At 34.5% G+C, this 20,272-nt stretch overlaps 4 protein-coding genes across 6 annotated transcripts in view; 3 read left to right on the top strand and 1 right to left on the bottom strand.

Moving 5' to 3' along the window:
* The first annotated feature begins 204 nt into the window (after window positions 1-204).
* Window positions 205-2,375, top strand: LOC106712308 (ankyrin repeat domain-containing protein 13C). The gene has a single exon (XM_014504819.2). The coding sequence runs from the start codon at window positions 455-457 to the stop codon at window positions 1,784-1,786; it is 1,332 nt and encodes a 443-aa protein (XP_014360305.1). The 5' UTR covers window positions 205-454; the 3' UTR covers window positions 1,787-2,375.
* Window positions 2,376-3,349: 974 nt separating this feature from the next.
* Window positions 3,350-14,132, bottom strand: LOC106712259 (coiled-coil domain-containing protein 39). The gene is made up of 24 exons (XM_045686304.1): window positions 13,822-14,132; window positions 13,642-13,750; window positions 13,416-13,563; window positions 12,791-12,948; window positions 12,446-12,565; window positions 11,643-11,744; window positions 11,021-11,212; window positions 10,630-10,755; window positions 10,457-10,546; window positions 9,851-9,977; window positions 9,693-9,781; window positions 9,509-9,606; window positions 9,205-9,334; window positions 8,516-8,710; window positions 7,898-8,037; window positions 7,605-7,680; window positions 7,091-7,250; window positions 6,531-6,696; window positions 6,253-6,400; window positions 5,664-5,839; window positions 4,936-4,988; window positions 4,388-4,506; window positions 3,931-3,955; window positions 3,350-3,580 (listed from the first exon to the last, which is right to left on the bottom strand). Exons 1-24 carry the CDS (start codon window positions 13,947-13,949, stop codon window positions 3,474-3,476), a joined length of 2,982 nt encoding a protein of 993 aa, XP_045542260.1. The 5' UTR covers window positions 13,950-14,132; the 3' UTR covers window positions 3,350-3,473.
* A 591-nt stretch (window positions 14,133-14,723) lies between these two features.
* Window positions 14,724-17,478, top strand: LOC106712450 (zinc finger protein 271). Its single transcript, XM_014505023.2, has 4 exons — window positions 14,724-15,845; window positions 16,176-16,373; window positions 16,506-16,609; window positions 16,732-17,478. The coding sequence occupies exons 1-4, from the start codon at window positions 14,999-15,001 to the stop codon at window positions 17,197-17,199; spliced, it is 1,617 nt and encodes a 538-aa protein (XP_014360509.2). The 5' UTR covers window positions 14,724-14,998; the 3' UTR covers window positions 17,200-17,478.
* Window positions 17,479-18,522: 1,044 nt separating this feature from the next.
* The window catches only part of LOC106712395 (E3 ubiquitin-protein ligase TRIP12), a 39,520-nt gene continuing 37,770 nt past the window's right edge, over window positions 18,523-20,272 (top strand). For 2 of the 3 annotated variants that reach the window (XM_014504944.2, XM_014504943.2), the window contains exon 1: window positions 18,523-18,735. The gene's annotated coding sequence lies outside the window, so the exon portion shown is untranslated. The remainder of the gene's footprint in view (window positions 18,736-20,272) is intronic. The other variant, XM_014504940.2, reaches the window with a different exon arrangement.

The raw sequence follows: 20,272 nt of genomic DNA, 5'->3' as shown, positions 1-20,272 counted from the left end.
TTTATACATAAGAATAAGAAACGAGAATTGTGTTAGATCTGTTTATCTGTACAAAACAACATAAAATGAAAATTAAAAGATCGCCGTGTGTCACTGGCCTGATAACATTGACAGCTGCCGTCAGTGTGTCACTGTCATTCAATTAGCTGCAACTGTTCGATGTAAATTAGTGCAATAAACCAATTAAATTATTAAATATTAAAATGAAGATTATATTTTAGTGCCAGCGAGTTGTATACATATCACAGTTTTTGTGTTAGGCAGAGAAACATGAAATATTATGATAGTTTCTTGAATCGAATTGGACACTAACCGAAATCATGTGTACGATATTGGTAATTTCTCTGAAACTAATCTTATCTCTTTGATTAGATATTTATTCATTTTTACTGAAGATTTTTTTGTAATTAGTGACTAATGTAAGTAATGAATTGACACAATAGGCACGCACGCAATGTCTAATTCCGTCTGTAAAAAAGAGGAAGAAACGTTCCCTTTACACGAATGTGTTTTCGTTGGAGACGTACGTAAACTATCTTCATTACTAAGATTCAATGACATCACTTGCAAAGATAAACATGGCAATACTGCTCTGCACTTGGCAGTTATGCTGGGGCGCAAGGAATGTGTACAACTTCTTCTGGCTCATGGTGCACCAGTCAAAGTCAAAAACCTTGCTGGCTGGTCGCCTCTCGCAGAGGCTATCAGTTATGGTGACAGACAGACAATATCCTCACTTGTTCGCAAATTAAAGCAACAAGCCAGAGAGCAAATGGACCGAAGAAGGCCTGACCTAATTAGAGCCCTTGCTCAAATACAAGATTTCTACATGGAACTCAAGTGGGATTTTCATTCATGGGTTCCATTAGTTTCCAGAATATTGCCTTCTGATGTCTGTAAAATCTATAAATCGGGCTCTGGCATCAGGCTGGATACTACATTGGTGGACTTTTCTGATATGAAATGGGAGAGAGGTGATATTTCATTTATATTTCAAGGCGAAAAGCCACAGGGTGAGGCTTTAACCGTTTTAGACAATAAAGCTAAGGTATATCAAAGAGTTCGATATGAAGAAACAGAAAATGAAATTGAAGATGAGGTGGATATATTAATGTCAAGTGATATTCTAGCTGCACAGATGTCTACCAAAGGTATATTATTTTCTAGGGCTCAGTCTGGTTGGATATTTCGTGAAGATCGCAAAGAAACCGTTGCCGGTCTATACAAAAGTGATATCTACACAATCACAGGGCTAGTACTGGAATCTCGAAAACGTAGAGAGCATTTATCAACTGATGATTTACAGAAAAATAAAGCAATCATTGAAAGTCTTACAAAAGGTAACACACAAAATTTGGACACTAATGGTGAGCCAACTCGGCGTGCATCTTTAAATCCTCCTCCAGAAAGTGGAGTGAACTGGCAGACTTATATTGCATCTCCTCCAGGACAGTATCCCAGTTTAGGAAGGGAGCTAGTTTACAAAGAGTCCTCAAGGAACTTCCGGGCGACTATTGCAATGAGTGATGAGTTCCCACTAAGTGTGGACATGTTATTAAATGTTTTGGAAGTAATAGCCCCTTTCAAACATTTCGCTAAGTTACGACAATTTGTAGCCATGAAGTTACCCAAGGGTTTCCCAGTCAAAATTGATATACCAATTCTACCAACAGTTACTGCAAAAATTACTTTTCAAAAATTTGATTTCCGTGATAATATACCTGCTGATTTATTTGTTATACCTGAAGATTATGTAGAAGATCCTCTGCGTTTCCCTGACTTATGACGTTTTGATATTCTAACACTGTTTGAAATAAGTGAAAGGCCAATATGGCGACGTGAAGTGAAGCGTGGTCGAGCACATCATGCGACAAAGCGGAGTCTCTGCAGGTCAACTCATGGCTTGCTCACTATTGAAATCCCAATGTTATTTGGTTTTGGCAGTTCTTATTCCAGCCACTATGTCCTATTTGTGGAGTAGCTAATTTTCTATGTTTTGGAATGTAAATTACACAGTGAAACTATCTTATGAAGTAGATTGTATAAACAGTGTTAGAATCACTATAGTATTATAAATTGCCACAATTATGTGTTAGATAAAAATTAGATAAATTGAAAACTGATTTATTGTAAAATTACGACAGGCATTTGCTTACATTTACTTTGTTATGTAAATTCCATGACAACATTTGGTGTTCATTTCAAATTTTGTAATGGAATGCATGTGGTGTCATATTTATAACTATTAATTTTACTATTCATCAATGGGGCCCAGAGCATACTTAGTATTGTGATGTATTATTTTATCTACTTTTTAAGCTCGTTGAAGTATTTACATTGGAATTTATTTACATATTACTATTTTCAAAAAAATTGACAAAAAAAACTAGAAGAGATGCACTTAAATAAGATCTTTTTACATTTTATATGGCCTATTTTCTTATCAATAACTAGACAAAGTTCTGATTATAGTTCCTGATTTGTATAAATAATGCATAATTATTTTAACTTTATCTTATTAATTCATGACAAATTAATGAAATAAGTATATGTTTTGATTTACTTTTAAATTATTGTCAAAATCTGTTTTTAGAGTGTGATGTAGTAGAAATATTTTCTAGTGTTTGTGAAATGAAATGTTCCGGGTACATGAAAATGTACCTTAACTAGAGCTTACTTAACACAATACTTTCTTTAGCACGTAATTAAAGTAGACAGCTTGTATAGTTAACATTTGCATGAAAGAAAAGTTACGAATTATATTTCATTATAGATTGTTCCGAATCCCACCTGATCCATTGTGTTTAAAATTATATATCTTGCCAGATTCAGACATTGTTTACATGTTTATTTTAAAAGACAGTATTGTGATGTATATTTCAAAATTAGAATGATGATGTTAATAAAAATGAATTATTATAACAATGCGTATTATTCATACAGAAACCATTACTTTAAAAAAAACTTTCAAAAATAAATTGTGATGTTTCACCAAGGAAGGAAATTCGTGAAGTTATTAGAAAAATTATATTTTAAAATTGAATATAAGTAATAACGATGTTTATAAAGTTAATAATTTGGGGGGGCGTGAAAACGCTATCAATAATTAATCACTCCTATCATTTTATATACTCAGGTTACTTTACGCACGATATTGCGTTTGTTTGTTTACGTGGTATTTTGCAATTTTTATTGTATTCTAAACCTGTGTTATAACCAGGTTTATTACAGGGAAAAGAAATTTTCATCTAACGGATGGTTTCCGACATCAAAATCTGCATAAAACAGAGATAACAATGTGTTTTAAATGTAGATTTTGGTCTCAGCAACCCACAATAAGTCAGAAGGATAAACAATCAAATAAAACAATCTCTAAATATCGAATGTAAATTTTATAAAGCAAAATGACACAAAATAACATTGCAAAAAGCACACAAATATAAGTTGATTAAAATAAATCGATGTTTCGATAGTCAATGGAATGCTCTGGACCTGGTGGTGCAGATGTCAGAAGACTCAGTCAGTTGGGGCTCCCTGATGCCCAGATTTATGACGCGCAGAGAAACCGTCGATCTTCGAGCTTCGATAAAAAATAAGTCATATTAAAATACCATACAGGATGTTATAAAAAAACTTCTTAGTAATAGGTAACATAAAATTAATTAATTAAATAATTATTTTATAAAATTTTGTGGGACATAGTTCTATTTTAGGTTATTATTGTATTGTAAATAAATAAATAAATAAAAATGCGAATCTTTATATGGATGGATGGATGGATGTTTGTCTCTCCGTAAAAGTTCAACAGATCTTGATGAAATTTGGCATAGATGTAGATCATAGTCTGGAACAACACAAAGGCTGAATTAAGTTTTTTTTTAATTCCGCGCGAACGGAGTCGCGGGCGACATCTAGTTTATAAATATTCACCTTGATCAGGAATATCATCAGCTATCTGTAAAATGTAAAATCATATTAAAACACTCGTTGTTATGATTATCAAAATCTTAGTATGCCAATGTTTGGATGTATGAATGGATGGATGGATGTTTATTACAAGATATGCATGGATCTTGATGAAATTTGGCATAGATGTAGAACATAGTGTGGAAGAACATATACGCTAACTATGATCTCGGAAATGTATACGATTCCTTTAGTATATGTTTAATTTAGTTATTTACTCGTAAACTCCGCAACGGTTCAACATATATCATTAAAATTTGGCACAGGAGTTACTTTTCTCCCTTTTTTTAAATTCTGCACAGACAAAGTCGCGGACAAAAGATAGTACAAATTTTTAAAATTGGAAATTTATGTTTTGTATGTATGTAAATGAAGTAAAAAACTACAAGAACATGTCGTATTTAGAAGAGTGTGTACTAACACTCTGCTCGCCGACTTTGGGCGCGAGAGTTCTGCGGAAGGCTGAGAGCCGCTTGGTGTATCCGCTCGCCATACTCACACCGCTGCGGGACGACTTCAGCGACTCAGAGAATACAGATTCTGAACAAAACACATCAACAAAATGTTAATATTAATTCTATGGACAAACAAATTTAAATATAATTTAGTAAAATAAAAAAAAACTCGTCGAACTCTTTATTCAAAAAGGAAAACTTATACCAGTAAGTATAGTACAAGAGAGAGAGAGAGAGAGAGAGAGGGAGAAGATTCAACCAGAATTAATCATTATTAGGTTCTTTATTTACGATGTTATAAAGTTATAATTGACCAGATTTACTTATATTTATTGTATTCATTTAATAATAGTAGTTATTCTTTAGTACAAAAGAGATCACGGCATATTAAAATACATAACAAAATTATTTTATGTAGCAATTTTATAATTTCCTTAATACATGGTTTTATAAGTTTTTATGTTCCATGTGTCTTATAAAAAAATAATATGCTTTTATTAATGAAAATGTTAACCTTCAAGCGCTGGTGATGTTACTAATGAGGCAGCAGACTCGCTCGCGATGATCCTACAAAGTCAAAAGTTGCCTTTATTTTTTTAAACACATATTAAAAAGTTAATATAGCTTGTTATACGTAAGACCTATTCATATTTCATAGTATATAGGTTATTTCATACTACAATCTCTGGTGGTTTCATCTAATAATCAGATCCGTTGGTCGAAATTCGACTATAATTCATGAAATATTATAAATGCGAACGTTTAGATAAATAAATGGATGGATGGATGTATCTCCAAAACGGATAAACTGATCTTGATGAAATTTGGCATAAATTTAGAACATAGTCTGGACGAACACACAATTACTTTTCAAGTTTTTTTTTTGTACGGACGAAGTCGGGTGTAAAAGCTAATAATAGTTGAATACCCATTAACTTTATCAGTGTAAAATTTGATGTTCATCGCGCTATTTCCTTAAATAGGGGTTTATTAAAAAAAAATCTGAACCGCTGAGAGGCGCTGCTGTCGCGGTAGGTTTTAGGTAAGTAGACATAGGAAAATAACAAAGAAATGACTGTAGGTGACAGTACAAACAGAATCTAGTATTTTTTTGACGATGACAGGAGGGCGCTAGTGTGCTATCATAAATTAGTTTGACTTATAATGAACCGGTTCAGATAGCCTTTTAGCTATAAACAAAATTATCTTTAGACGTAATATCTAGACATTGTATGTGGTGACCTGTCTACATATGAGTGCAGACGCATGTTGTGTCGCGGCAGGTTGCGGCGCACGTCCTCGCCGCACAGCAGCACGGCGAGCTGCGCACGCGCACCACGCACGCCCGCGCACGCCTCGTGCACGCTCTGCAGCGCCGTGTGCGCAGCCTCCGCGTAATTGCGGTTATACATCGACAACTATCGCCCATAGATAACCCATTTTAAAAACAACCTCATAGATTATAACAAGTAGTGCTTCAATAAGAATGCAATTTAACATTATGTAATTGTTAAGGTTCATTTTCTTAATGTCTTTTACTTAATTTCAATTTACTGTTAAAAATACACAAATTAAATTATTCACAATCAGTAAGTACATAGTATCTATATATATAAAAGAAAGTCGTGTTAGTTACACTATTTATAACTCAAGATGGGTTGAACTGATTTAGCTGAAAATTGATGGATGCTGAACTAGGAGACGGACATAGGAACTTTTTTATCTTGTGTGAATTTTTTTTTTCCGCGCGGATGGAGTCGCTGGTAAAAGCTAGTTTAATATAAATTAAAATGTGTTAACAAAATGTAGTCTATGGTAAAGAAAAGTTTACCTTAAATATGCGCCATTCGTCGACATCGTCAAACAATTTCTTTGCCCGTTTCAAGTTAAGACCGATGACGTCATGTGCGTTCTGTAAACGGTTCTCCTGACGCTGTGCGTGTTCTTTTAAACTCTCCAATTGATTCTCCGCCTCAGATCTAGCACAAATTTTATTACAGAACGTCTAAAATAATCAGACAGATCACATTCATGTTAGGTAAAACGGTCAAAATGGTTTAATTGACTGTGACCATAGAGTAAAGCATAGAGTAGACGTATAGGACTCACTGTCTAGCTGTGAGCTGCTTGTACTTGTCGGCGAGTGTGGTGAGATGTGCGCCTGCGTCTGTCACCTGCTCCTCCAGACGCGCCACCTGCGCCTGCACCTGCTTCAGCGTGTCGCGTCTCTCGTAGTACTGCTTCGTCAGATCGTTCAGTTCTGTTATTTCTGGACCTGACACACATCAACTAATATGTTTTTACATACATATAATAATTTGATTAAAGGAAGGATAAAATTTAAACAAATATTTTGATAGTAACATTCATTCTGTTTCCTTCCTTATTTTCGTTATCTTCTATTCTCCTCTTACAAAAGAGTTAACAGTCACTTTTCTGCGTGTTTGTGTGACCTCAGACCCCCATGTCCCAATTACCTACTTTTAAGATCAACCCCCTTATTCCTGATGGTCCACTAACTTAAAACAGCTGTTACAGAGTGTTATTTTTCATTCTGACTTAGGTCAATAGAAGATAGAGTGAGAATTAGTAATGCTTTAAGTTAGCAGACTGCAGCACTTTGGGTATCCCTTGTTAAGAATGTAGTCAATATGTGTGTGTTCCCCCACCGTCCTGGTCCAGCGGCGCGTTCTGTCTCATGAAGTGCGCGTGCGCAGCGTGCACCACGCGCATGGTGGCCTCCAGCGCGGACACGTCGCGCTCGCGCTTCACGATCTCCGCGTCCAGCTGAGCGCCGCGCTCGCGCAGCTCCGCGCGCTCCGCCGCAAACTTATACCATACATTACATAGCGAGTCTATACTTAGTGACTTATTGACGCACAGTAAGAGAATATTTCCCCTTCCTATCCATTCCCTACTTCAAATCCACTTCCCTTTCCATCTTTATAAGAAAATAGTAGGAAGAGAAAATTGAATAAAACTAGACCTTCGGCATCACACTCATCATACAAAACTCGGAATTACTTCCGCGTCACTAATGTCTATATTCTCTATGTTTATAAAAAAACACATTTTGATACATAAATTCTGTGACATAAATTTTCCTTTAGAGTTTATTATAACTATTAAACATTAAGAATAAGCTGTACGTGTTGATAAACAATATGAAGTGTGTATTGTTACCTTTATCTTGAAGAACGTGACGCTCAACTGCTGACCAGACTCGTCCTTGCCAAGTGACGCAATGAATATGTCATGTCTGACAACAATTTATAACTCTTTAATATTGCTACATTTATAATTCAGATAAGAAAAACACAAAATAAAATGCCTTATATCCAACTAATAACATTTGAGAACGATATGAATGGTTTACATTATGCCAGTACAGTGGCGCTGGCCTAGCATGGACTTTATAAGCTCACTGGCATCAGTACAAATGTGAATGAATGAATGAGTGAATGTTATGAGTGTACCGCTTAATGAGCTGGTGTACTCGTTGCTCTCGCTCGCGTATCTCTCCGCGCAGTTTGCCGCACTCCTCCACTAACGCGCGTTTCTGTACACCGAACATGTCGCGACGCGCGCTTATCTCCACCAGCCGCTCTTTCATAGCCTGACAACATATACAATATTGAACTAGTACAGTTATTTGAAACAAATTTTATATACATCGAATAATATTTATATCCAACTAGCGGTCGCCCCTACTCTGTCCGCGAGAATTTAAAAAAATACAAACTTAATTGGTAGCCTATGTGTTCTCCTAGACCAAGGATCCCCAAACTATTTTGGACAAGTGACACCTTTTCCGAAATGAACTGTTACCTCAGACCCCCTATAGCCAAATTACCTACTTTAAAGAACAATTATTATTATTCATTCTGACTTAAGTCAATAAAAGAAGGCAGAGTGTGAATTAAATATGCTTTAAGTTCAATATCGACCCCTTTGGGAAACCCTGTCCTAGACAATGTTCTACATCTATGTCTTAATTCAGCGTGATACTTTGAGCTGTTAGAGATTCCTGGTAAACATCCATCCATCCAAACAATCGTCTCTATAATATTACAGAGTGTAGAGCGAGTACTAACAGCGTCTAGCTGCAGACGGCGCTCGTCCAGCGTGTAGTGCGTGCGGTCGAGTCCGGCGAGAGCGCGCGTCGCGTGCGCCACACGCAGTCGCGTCAGCGCCTCCTCCACGCGCAGACGTCGCCACTCCTCGCGAGACGCCGACACCTCCTTCTCACCTCCGGACACGTTCAGCATAGACGTTTTTAGACGACTTTGCTGCAAAATCAAATATAAATTACAGTAACTCTAGTTATAACTGTAAAATTATTATATTAATTATGTGGCGCGCTAACTTTCTTATTAACAGTTATTCTAAAAGTTCTAATTTAAATATCTTTAATTCCACAACTAATTCTGTAAAACAGGCATTCTATCGAAGCTTTTTCATTAAGAACAAACTGTAAACTATAATAATTAAACTAGATCAAGATTTTCTTTTTAGTAATTTGTGTAATTTCTTGTGCTTTTCGACTTTTTGTTTGTTTTTTTTTTATATTTTTGTTCGCGCAAAAAATATTTGTGTAAATACTGCTATTTGTGAGGTAGGTCCTCGTAGGTATTGGCTATGTTTGTATTAATTATTGTTACTTAATTTGTAAAAATGGCCGTTAGTCTTCCTAGAAATAAATAAATAAAAATAAAGTTATGGGCAAACCTACATAGTGCGGGTTTCTGGACGAGTATATTCTAAAAGTTACGAATATACTTGCCAAGTTAACAAAGTCCGCGTTCTTAGTCTCCAGATCGCGAGCGAGCCGACGCATGTCGTCGTGCAGACGCGCTCCGTGCCGCTCCAGTAGCGCCACACGAGCCGCGTGACGACCACACACATCTTTCAACCTACGAATGAAAATAATAGTCACTTATGGTTATAAAATACTAAGAATAGAAGAATAGATTAAATAGGCATTCACTAAACTAGAGAATACCATCTTTCGACTACATCACCAGTTACATCTAATGGGACAATCAATCGGTAGCTTTGATATAACACGGTATAATACAAAGAGTGACCTATTTTCCTGTTCAGCGAGTTCAGCGGAACATTCCCGCTCTGCCTGCGCTCCCTCCATGTGAGCCACACGAGCACCCGTTGTTTCCAGCTGGTAACACTGCACAAAACAATTTCAAACTAACCATAGATATTTAATTTATCTCTTTCAATGAAATTTCTTTCGTTTCTTTTATAATTACGTACAATAGCGTAGAGAGATTCCTTCAGTCCTTGCAGAGTACGTTCAATGTTGCGTTGCTTCGTGTCCAATTTACTCATCACAGCTTTTGACGCTGTGAAAAAAAAATTAAACTATAATAACCAAGTTTTTATACAATTTTTTTTTTTTCTGTAAACGGTACCTTTCAACTGCATGCTAAACAATTTCTCCTCATTCTTAAGTTCGAGAAGCTTCTGATTCTCCATAAAGGAGCAATGCATAGCTCGCTGTTGGTTTAAATTCATTTGACTCGCGTAACGCTCCTCTTCCTGTCATACAAATCAAATTGTTATTAATTTCAATGGAACTAGTTTAAATACATACTCGTAAAACATTAATCTCTAAAGTCTAGCAAAAAATATCAGTCACTACCTATTATAAATTTAATTCGTTGTACTGGCGGTATTCCACCTTAAAAGCGACTGTCGTTTGAACTTTGTAAGCATTGACAAGATGACGTAATAAAAATTAGTAATAGGACGCAGTTTTTAAATGTTTCTGTACGAAAAAAGTTATCATTCGTGGTAAATTATTTAGTCGCTGTTACCTAATTGATTATTTTATAAGATGGAGTGGATTTTGTCTTGTTGCAAGGAATAAGGCAATTTTTCTGTACGTGGAACACCGCGAATTGCCCTGACTGTACTTTTGAAAAGTTGGAAGTATCAAAACCCTAGTTTATGTACTCGGATCAACATTAATTTAACATACTGTATTAATTTCATGCTTTGTAAATATATAAACTTACATTTAACATTTCTTCCAGCTGCTTGGCTCGTTTCTCAGAACTTTTCGATTTGTCCGTTGATTCCAGCAATTTTTCTTTAAGTTCCTTAATCTAGAAGTAATAATTGTATTCATAGTGCGAGTTTTAAAAATGATAAATTATATTGTTTGTCAAATAACAATGTTAAGAAGTACCTTGTCGATGATATTTTTGAGTGCGACATCTTTCTGGCGCTGTTCCTCCAAAATACTTTTGTTCTCTAGACGGAGTTTTTCAAGGAAGTTACGCATGTTGCTGAGCTCTCGTTGCATGGCTTTTAACTGCAACAATATTCATTTTTTTTTTTCATTTTGATGTGATTACTCTAACAATTTATTATCTTTTAGTAAGTACAGCTTAGAATATAAAAACCCGCGACATATTGTGAGAAAACATGAAATTTCTTTGGAAATAAAGAAGGCGATTAAAGCGCTCCCAGGCTATAGTTTTTATATACAGAACATGAGTTGTTCCACCTATAAAATTGATTGCATCAAAACCTTTGATTTGGCTACAGTGCTCCCCACATTGGTGTCACTAAAGTACCTCGCTGTCCAGTGTGAGGTTCTCCTCCAAAGTCTGCTGATGCTGGAAGCGCGTGAGGCTGAGCTGCTGCGCCAGGGTGATGTTCTCCCTGGTGGCCTCCGCGTTGTCTGCACGCTGCTGGTCGCAGAACGCCTGCTGCTCGCGGCATTGTTCCGTCACTTTGTTCGCCGCATCTTCTAGCACTGCATAGTCCTACAGAAAAAAATCTAATAGTGAATAACTAAAAAATAGTACCTACGATGCTTTTTTATATTATAGAGAGGCAAACGAGCAAGCGGCCACCTGAATTAGCCCAAATGGCGAAGCGGACGCTGCCCATAGACGTCCACAATTGTTGATGCGTTGTCTAACTTAAATCGATGGAGGAGACGCACCGAAAAAGAATATTTCCCCTTTCTATGAATCCCCTCACCAAATCCACTACCCCTTTCAATTCTTTCCTTACAAGAAAAGGGTGGAAATTGGACTAAAACTACTCATCAGACGAAACGCGGAATAACATCTACTTCAACCCTGTCCTCTGTGCTGCTACAATAAACATTTAATAGGTACTTAATTTTACAAATATATATATGTACATCTATAATTTTTATTTATCTGAGATAGCAATCTTAGCATTTACCTCTTTAATATGTCTGATGTCGATGTCGCGCTGGCGCAGATTCTCCACCGCGCTGGTCCACATTGACATCATTTGTTTCCTCTGCTCCATGCCCTCCATTACCTGTACGTATATTAACTTACAGCAATAAACGTGGACTCAAACAAATAATTACATAATCCTAAAATACAATTAAATAAATATTGATAGTTTTATTATATCTTATGAAATGAAATTGTATACTTAAAAAAAAACGTAAAAACTAGAGAGTTAGTCAACATCTTGGTGTTAAATTCCCTCTCATTCTTAGATTGTTTCATAACTGTATAAATTGATAACATCAGCATGGCAACCAATAATGCTTTATTACAATTCCATTTAATTAATATATACTACATTTCATTGTTAACTATTGCATTTCCCGCGGGATTCTTTATTTTTTGTATATCTTTTTCTTAATCTAAAAAGGCAAAGGTATCAGTGGCCAGAATGCCAGCTCTTTGAGAGAATGTTTAATTCTGCACTCAAAAATAACATCTGGTGACTCCTAGAGTCACTTGCTTCTTTCCAGTTTAATAATACAAAGATACTTCGTACTAATATTATAAATGCGAATGTTTAGATGGATGGATGGATGGATGTTTGTTGTTGTTTGTTTGAAGGCATCTCCATAACGGCTCAACAGACAAAGAAAAAATAGAGACAAATCTAGACAAAGAATATAGTCTAGAAGAACACATTGGCTAATTATTAAGTTTTTAGTTAATTCAGCGCGGACGGAGTCGCAAGCGACAGCTAGTATGAAAAAAAATTATAAGTGTTACCTGAACAGAGATCCTCTCGCAGGCGCGTTCCTCCGCACTCAAATTGCTCACAAGCTGGTTGAGGCGGTCTCGCAGGCGATCATGCTCCTGCTTCAGCTGCATTCTCTTGGTCTCCAGACCCTATCAATTGCATTTTGGCAATTTACCAACTACATTTCAGATTAAGTTCAAACAACTCATATCACTTATATCAGATATGTTTTTTTGTTAGTATGTTACTTCTTTTATTCGGTTAACTAAATTATATCACATACAAAGTAAATTTCTGAGACTTATTTAATAATTCACACACATTTCATAGAAGTCATACTTAAAGAGAAAAATAATAGAATTACACCACATTACTTTGGCTTTAGACAAGTCCTGTTTAGTGAACTGTTCAATGGCTGTAATGTCACTGGCACTTCTCTCCAAGGCGGCGCGCCACTCCTGCAGTGCACCCCGTTCCCCACACACTTCACTCTTCAATGTATCCGCCTTTTTCAAAAGACGCGCAATACTACCTGTGATAATTTTAATATGGGGCCATAAATAATTAAAAAAAAATCACATACCCTACAATCAGAAGGTTGTTGAACTACTATGGGCTGTTAATTTGTCTACACAAATATAAATATATGTATTTAAAATAAGCACAAATATATTGACACAAGCTATAAAACTGCTAATTTATACTGTCACAAGTTCTGATATGTGCAAGCATCTAGTGTAAAGACATGGTGATGAATATTTTTCATTTGTGCATTTTTAATTATTGCCAGATATATATTTATTTTTTATAAAGACACATTTACTATAAATACTTACAAATTTGTTTTCTTAGTAATATATATTGATACAAGGCAAAAAGCCAGTATTTAAGATTATACTAAAGACTATTTTTAACTAATAATACAGACCTGTGCTAGTGAAGTTGATTGTGCTAGTATATAAAATACATAAACATCATCTGAATGTTAAATAACTTTACATTGAAGCCTATCAATCCTAGTTGCGGCAGCACTACTTTCTTTGTTAGACTCAACCACATCTTTTTCAAGTCGTTCAGCTTCATTCTTCGACAGCTGATGTACCTTTATTTCCTGCTCTAATTGTTGTTTCTGAGCAAATAGTAGACGCTAGAATTAATACGAAAACTATGAATAACATATTACAATGTACATTAAATTTAGGATTCTGTTGATATAATGACTTACAGTATTTTCTTGATATTCAGTATGTACAAAGTCCTTGTATTTATTAAGATCACTACGTTTTTGTAGTTGCAACGATAGCGCTTCTTTTAAGGTCTGGATTTCATTTTGCCTAAAAAGGAAACATTTTTAATAAACCAAAATACCTAGTATATTGCATACTACATTTTTCTTAAAGCTTACCTCGAAATTAATATTGTTTCTAAATTACTGTTACTAGGGTCAGCTAATGGTATTCTTGTTCCTTGATTCCATCCCAATTCCTCAAGTAATTGAGCCATATAACCCGGTAACTTCTCAGGCGCACTCATTGTCAGTTAGAAGTTAGAATAAAATTAAAAGTGTACCAAATTATAGTGTGATGAATTTTATTACATATACGAAACACAATTATACTTTAATCGAACCAACAAATTAGACGTCATATTTGCAACCTAGAAACTTGTAAACAAACAATCGATTATCGATACTTGAATGAAAACTCAAAAAGTAAACAAACGTCATGCCGTATTTTGTTTTTGTTTTTGACATTTATAACTCACAAAAGTTGACAATACCATAGAGAATATAAATGTTTTCACCAGATTGTCTTGCCACATGTATTAAAATTGTATTTTAAAATAATTTAGTTCCCTATTTAATGTTTCAACTTTGATCATATTTCGAGGTTTAGAGTCTATAGAACATCGAACTAAGTATGGAGACATATAAAAGATGGGAGTGAATTTGGATATGACATGCAACTTTCAACGACTTCTATTTATACCTATTGATTCGAATGTATATCCACCGCTCGTTTGCCCACTTCTCTAATAAAACATATTTATGTAAACATACAAAAATGTACTTATTGGTACTTAATTAATAGTAAAATGGAAAGTGGCAGCCATTGCTGTAAATATATCGGGGCGCATAGAAGAATCATGATCTAAAATTACACAATAGAAGTAGAAGTTTCGTCGAATCTCTACTTTTATTATTACTTTCTCAATTAACAATTTCGTTGCGATCCCATCCGAGCATCAATTTCATTATGTTTCTATTACATAATCCAATGGAAAAAAAAGAAATTAAATGGTTGCTGATTACGAATGTAACTAGGTCGTAGTAGCCTTTTCTTAAGAAAATGTTAGCACGGTTATTACATTATGTCAAATGAAACAAAATGTTAACGGTTACTGTTAATTATGGAGCATTGCTTAAGAGTCCATTTCGTATAGGTAGTAAAATTTCTTGAAATGCCGCCAAAAGAGTTCACGCGGCGCTCTAAAAATAACGTGCAGATGGTTCAGTTTCGTGCCATCGCAGCTACACATAGTTCACAAAACTAACATCTTTTTTTATTTCAAATTTTAAATAAATGAGTGCTGACGCAGCGTCTTTACCGTGTCCAATATGTTTACATACCGGTGTTTTCAACTCTGCTCAAGCGTTAAAAGATAGATTGATTTACGTCTCCACCAACAATATAATGTGTCCAATATGTCAGGAGTCGTTGTCGGGACTGGATAAGTTAACTATACATCTCTTCAGTCACGTTTCATTTTTATCATCACAAGGATCGTTGGAAAATGGTGAAAAGACGGAAACAAAATCTGAAGCAAAACAGGGAAATCAAATACCTCCTACCTCGCTAAAGAAAACAAGAACGGCGCCGTCTAAAAATAAAGCACTGGCATCTCCGGCGCCAGTAAAGTTTGTTAAAATATATCCAAAATTACCAGTGATTGCTTTGAATACCGTTCCTCTTATAGATATACAGAGTGGTGTGGATGGATGTATTCAGAATAATAACCCGATGTACATACCACCTGTGAAAGCTGAAACAGCTACTGTGAAAACCGATCATAAATGTAATGTATGTGGCTTACGGTTTATTGATTCCAACATTTTAAAAATGCACAAATGCTTATTGCACAATTTGGATGACAAATCTGATAACACCTTCTCAAGCTATAATTGTCATTTATGTCCAAAAACTTTTAAAATGAGAGGTTCACTTATGGTACACTTAAGAGTAGCCCACTACGGATTTCCTTCCCAATCAGCTACAACAAAAAAATTAAAAGAAAAAATTGGAAAAGGTGAAATAGAATGTAAACCTACTACACTAGATAGGAGTGATGGGAAACAATGGCAGTGCGATGTTTGCCGTAAAAGCTTTACGACAAAATACTTTTTAAAGAAGCACAAACGACTTCATACAGGTTAAACATATTGGTGTTCATTTGAGGTAATACTACTAACAAATTTTCATATTCGTCATTATGTACCAACTGTGTCAAAAATAATTTTATAATAACTAGGCATTGCACAAACACCATGAGATCGCATTTAACTTTAACAAGAGCCATTAATCATTACGCTTTATGGCTTCGTTTACTTCGGAAATCCATCAACAATTTAAAACAAAAGAAAGGCATTAATTTACTGTGTAGGGCTTGCTGATGAATTAAATTACCATCAATTAACATTTCAACTTGTTACATGTACTTATTATGTTATTTTTATTAATTGTACATTGCATATTATTTCAGGAGAAACGCCGTACGCGTGTACACAATGCAACAAAACTTTTACCTTTCAACAATCTTACCACAAACATCTCCTTTATCACAATGATGAAAAACCTCATGTATGTAATTACTGCAATCGAGCTTTCAAAGAATTATCAACTCTACATAATCATCAACGTATACATACGGGAGAAAAGCCGTTTTCCTGTGAAACATGTGGTAAGTTTGTTTTGTTTTGTTTTGTTTACAACATTAGGAAACTTTTCTTCTATGGCTTTCGGCCCTAAGCTCAGAAGGTATTTACAAAATTCTATTACAAGAAAAGCTTAATTTTAAATACATTTGTTACAGGGAAATGCTTTCGACAACGTGTTTCTTATTTAGTGCATCGCAGAATACACACAGGTGCCATGCCTTATAAATGTACAGCTTGCAAAAAAAGTTTTAGATACAAAGTAAGCTTTTGTTTTTTATTGTCTATAAGCACTTTTATATTTTTCGTTTACAAATACTATAAAATATTACAATCAATAAAACAATTAAATCAGTGCAATCTTAACTAGGTCTCTTTTTGCAGGTCTCCCAAAGAACACATAAGTGTCAAGCACAACCGCCTGGTACTGTCGTTCGACAGTCTGGTGATCTAGTAGAAAAACTTAAAAAGAAGTACGTAAACGACCCAGTGTCTAAGACGTCCAATGAAGGGAATTGCAATAACTTAAATTACATTGAAATATCTGAAGCTAACGCGGAATTAGTTCGTACTGGAGCAAAACTATCTTTAGAAGACATTGAATCCGATGGTTTTTCAATAATAGCAGAAGCTTTTACTGAAACTAACCGAGGCTGTGACGTAATGTCAGATCCTGATTACTCTACACGTCGTAATGATAGTAACGCTACGGAATACAATAACTACGAAATGTTCGGTGATGATCTTGAAGATTTGATTGATTCTGTACCAATTAATGATAAAAATATTCCATCACCATCAGATATTTTAAAAAACTTGTGTTTGACTAATGACGATGACTATATACAATGAAAATTAAAACGTTTTGCGTCATAAATCATATAACCAATCCCAGAAAATATCATAATTTTTTCAAGCGGTTTAGTAGATTTCACATACCTTGACGGCACTTAACTTCGCGCGAGTCGCAGTGCAGAACACAATTTTAGGTGTAGCAAGATGGGAGTGGGAGGCACTGTGCAGCGCGCCAGTGATTTTGAGCCGCCAAGATATGTGAATAGAACTATAGAGGCTCAAAGCGACAGCATTTTTGTAAGTTGGCTAAAAATTGCTATGTATGTATTCATCATAATTTTTTTGTTATGATTAATTTTTACCGTCTTTCAAGTTTTATAAATATAAAATTACGTATTTTCGTGACGACTTTTTATGTGTTGATGCCAACACTTCTTTATTTTAATTGTTTAAGAAATATAGTTATAAAAATTAAATAAAACAAAATTAATTTTAATTGAAAGAATACCATTTTTTTTTCTTTTTCATGTTCACATTTCATTGCTTATGTTTCCAAGATAAAATTAAAAATAGAAAGAGGAAGTTATTTGATGTTACTTTAAATTAAAACAATCTCGTAGCCTACTAGTCCTACCTTTAAACAACGATTACACATAAAATGAAACTATCGGATCAACTTCTATTTTATTTTGGGAACATTAAGCTTTTCTAAGCACAAATTAGCACGAGTTAGTTGAATTCAAACAGGACACGCAAAAAGGCAAACTGAAAAATCATTTGCCTTCAAGACTTTTTACACATATTTGGTTTTGGTAGTTCTTGTTTTGTGACTAAAGGCTTCTGTATACAACAATATTAATATGTACATATATTTGAGTTTCATGAAATTCCATCCCTTTCTTAGGCTTTTAAGACCCAGTACCTGTCAGGCGCGCACAATCCCTTCTGTCAAATAAAAGGACAATAAGTTCTACCCTTTTTCTCGTTTTGTGTTTGTAAATCTTTGAGTCAGATACGTTCATAAAGACATTTCAATTTTAATAAGGTATTGAGATGATACTATACACATGTGTGATTGTCATCTTTACCTTACCGTCCGCGAAAAGTGTCAGCAAAACGGGCCTCCATTTGCCTAATCCTTTTTTCTAATATTCAAAGGTGTTTTTTAAAGTTTATGGAAAACCGGAAAACCATAATGTAGAACCACGATTCATATGACATGACAACACCATCGTAATACTGAGAATTCATTTGTCTGTGGTAGTCAGTATGAGAAAAAAAACACGCTTTGGTTTGGTATCAGCCAGCTGTTTTTATTCCGAGAGTTTGAAAATCAGTGAAAATTTTAATGGGTCAAAATTGAACAGTGTCATTTCATTTTCAAACAGTGACATTTTGTGAACTTGAAGTGAAAATATTATGCTTTGAAAATTCTTACTGAGTAAAATATTAATCGATTTATGTTTTTGTCGCTCATTACGACAAATGCTTTTTAGTTTTATTACGTCGTATTTCTGAAACGCGATGTGTTTAATAAAGTAAGGTGACTTGTTCCATTACGTGTTTCACACTTTAGAAGCCTTTTGTCTGTAGGTAAGTGATCCTTATAATGAGGCACTATGTTTATTTTGATTTATAATTATTAATCATTTTTTCAATGTATAATCGTCAAGTTTTCATGATAATAATGGCGTGCTGCTTTAACTTGATACTATTTTTAATTTTCTTTGCCATGGCTATTTTAAAAGTCAAATAACGAAGAACAAAGAAAACGAAAAGGAAGTAAATTAATAATTGAAAACATAATCATTTTATTTGTAAAAAAAACACTGTATTTGAATTCGTATTTTTTTAATTTACGGAATTCTATAGAAATTCAACATTTCCCTTAATTATTTTTTCTAATTAATAATTATTTTGATTTATTTTTCCTTGGGAAACGTGAAAAAAAGATAGTATGAAGCAATATAATAATAAAGATGCATTGTTGAGAACACTCTTGTAAGGTTTTACAATGAAATTTTAAAATTATGCCTATGCCAAAATAAAAAGTGTTAATATATACATTTGTCACACTTTGTATAAACATAGAAAATTACTTCATATACATTGACCTCAATACTAAAATATCTTAGTTTAGGTTAACTTACATTTGAACTTTTTCACCTAGCCTATTTACTATTCTGTTGCACTCTGGCCTTTGCAGTTTTCACATCATATCTTTTTCTGGTGATTTATTTTTTAAATATGGTAGGGGAAAAAGATGTATTAATTTAGGTAGACAACTGTAGTGATTGATATCTCATAAAGAATTGATCCATACAATTTTACATTTATGGTTATTATGAAGGTTCTTTCCCAAACTGTGATAGACACAAAAAATTTGTCAATTTCAACTATCCATATTTGTACCCGTCCCCAAGATTTGCAGATTAGCACTATTAAGCTGAAACAAATGAAAATGTACTTTAAAATTAGTCATAGTGGCAATTGAGAGTACTAAATTACTTTTCGCTACTTTTTCATAAGAAGTTCATTCAAGTTGCATCTTCTGTTGCATGTTATTTTTTGTTAAAAAATATGACTAATTCAACCAAGATACCAGTCTAAAATTATAACCAAATAGGAGTACAAATATGTTTTTTGATCTGAAATTAAAATTTATTTGACATTCTTATGATGAAGACCCTACACATTTCAAACAAATTGCCACTGGATCAGCAAGTTTGACTATGGCAGAGTTACATCTCACTTAGGGTAGGCTCTAGATTCTTGGTAGGGAAGTGTAGTGTAGGTGTAGGTATAGCTGGCAAGCATAGCCATATATCCATTTACGTGTATGCATGGATTGTAGATGTGAGGGAAATGGAAGTTGAGTGGTATTGTGTCACTTTTCATGTCATGCACATGAGTCATTTTATCTAGCAGAGTGAGATATAAATGAAAAATGTTTCCTACTCTCGTAGATTATGAAAAGATACATGGTATGTTAAACAATGTCATTGTCAAAGTGATAATGCATCTTCTATACTGGTTGTTTTGCTTAGACTGCAATTGTTGCCTGATAATATAATTGATTGGTTTATTTAATTACTCTTAGGCGTACGTTGGTATCGAGCGCAGTGTTATT

Source organism: Papilio machaon, chromosome 3 (assembly GCF_912999745.1).
Source record: "Papilio machaon chromosome 3, ilPapMach1.1, whole genome shotgun sequence".
Classification (NCBI taxonomy): domain Eukaryota; kingdom Metazoa; phylum Arthropoda; class Insecta; order Lepidoptera; family Papilionidae; genus Papilio; species Papilio machaon.
Note: the sequence above shows the minus strand (reverse complement) of the source record. Positions and strands in the feature narration are given on the sequence as shown.

Bases quoted from the DNA above. Each gene is read 5' to 3' on its own strand.
- LOC106712450 (XM_014505023.2), top strand. From the start codon at position 14,999: ATGAGTGCTGACGCAGCGTCTTTACCGTGTCCAATATGTTTACATACC. The intron at 15,846-16,175 runs GTTAAACATATT...ATATTATTTCAG, and splicing joins GCACAAACGACTTCATACAG to GAGAAACGCCGTACGCGTGT. The intron at 16,610-16,731 runs GTAAGCTTTTGT...CTCTTTTTGCAG, and splicing joins AAAAAAGTTTTAGATACAAA to GTCTCCCAAAGAACACATAA.
- LOC106712308 (XM_014504819.2), top strand. From the start codon at position 455: ATGTCTAATTCCGTCTGTAAAAAAGAGGAAGAAACGTTCCCTTTACAC.
- LOC106712259 (XM_045686304.1), bottom strand. From the start codon at position 13,949: ATGAGTGCGCCTGAGAAGTTACCGGGTTATATGGCTCAATTACTTGAG. The intron at 13,751-13,821 runs GTAAGCTTTAAG...TTTCCTTTTTAG, and splicing joins GAAACAATATTAATTTCGAG to GCAAAATGAAATCCAGACCT. The intron at 9,607-9,692 runs GTACGTAATTAT...TGTTTTGTGCAG, and splicing joins AGGAATCTCTCTACGCTATT to TGTTACCAGCTGGAAACAAC.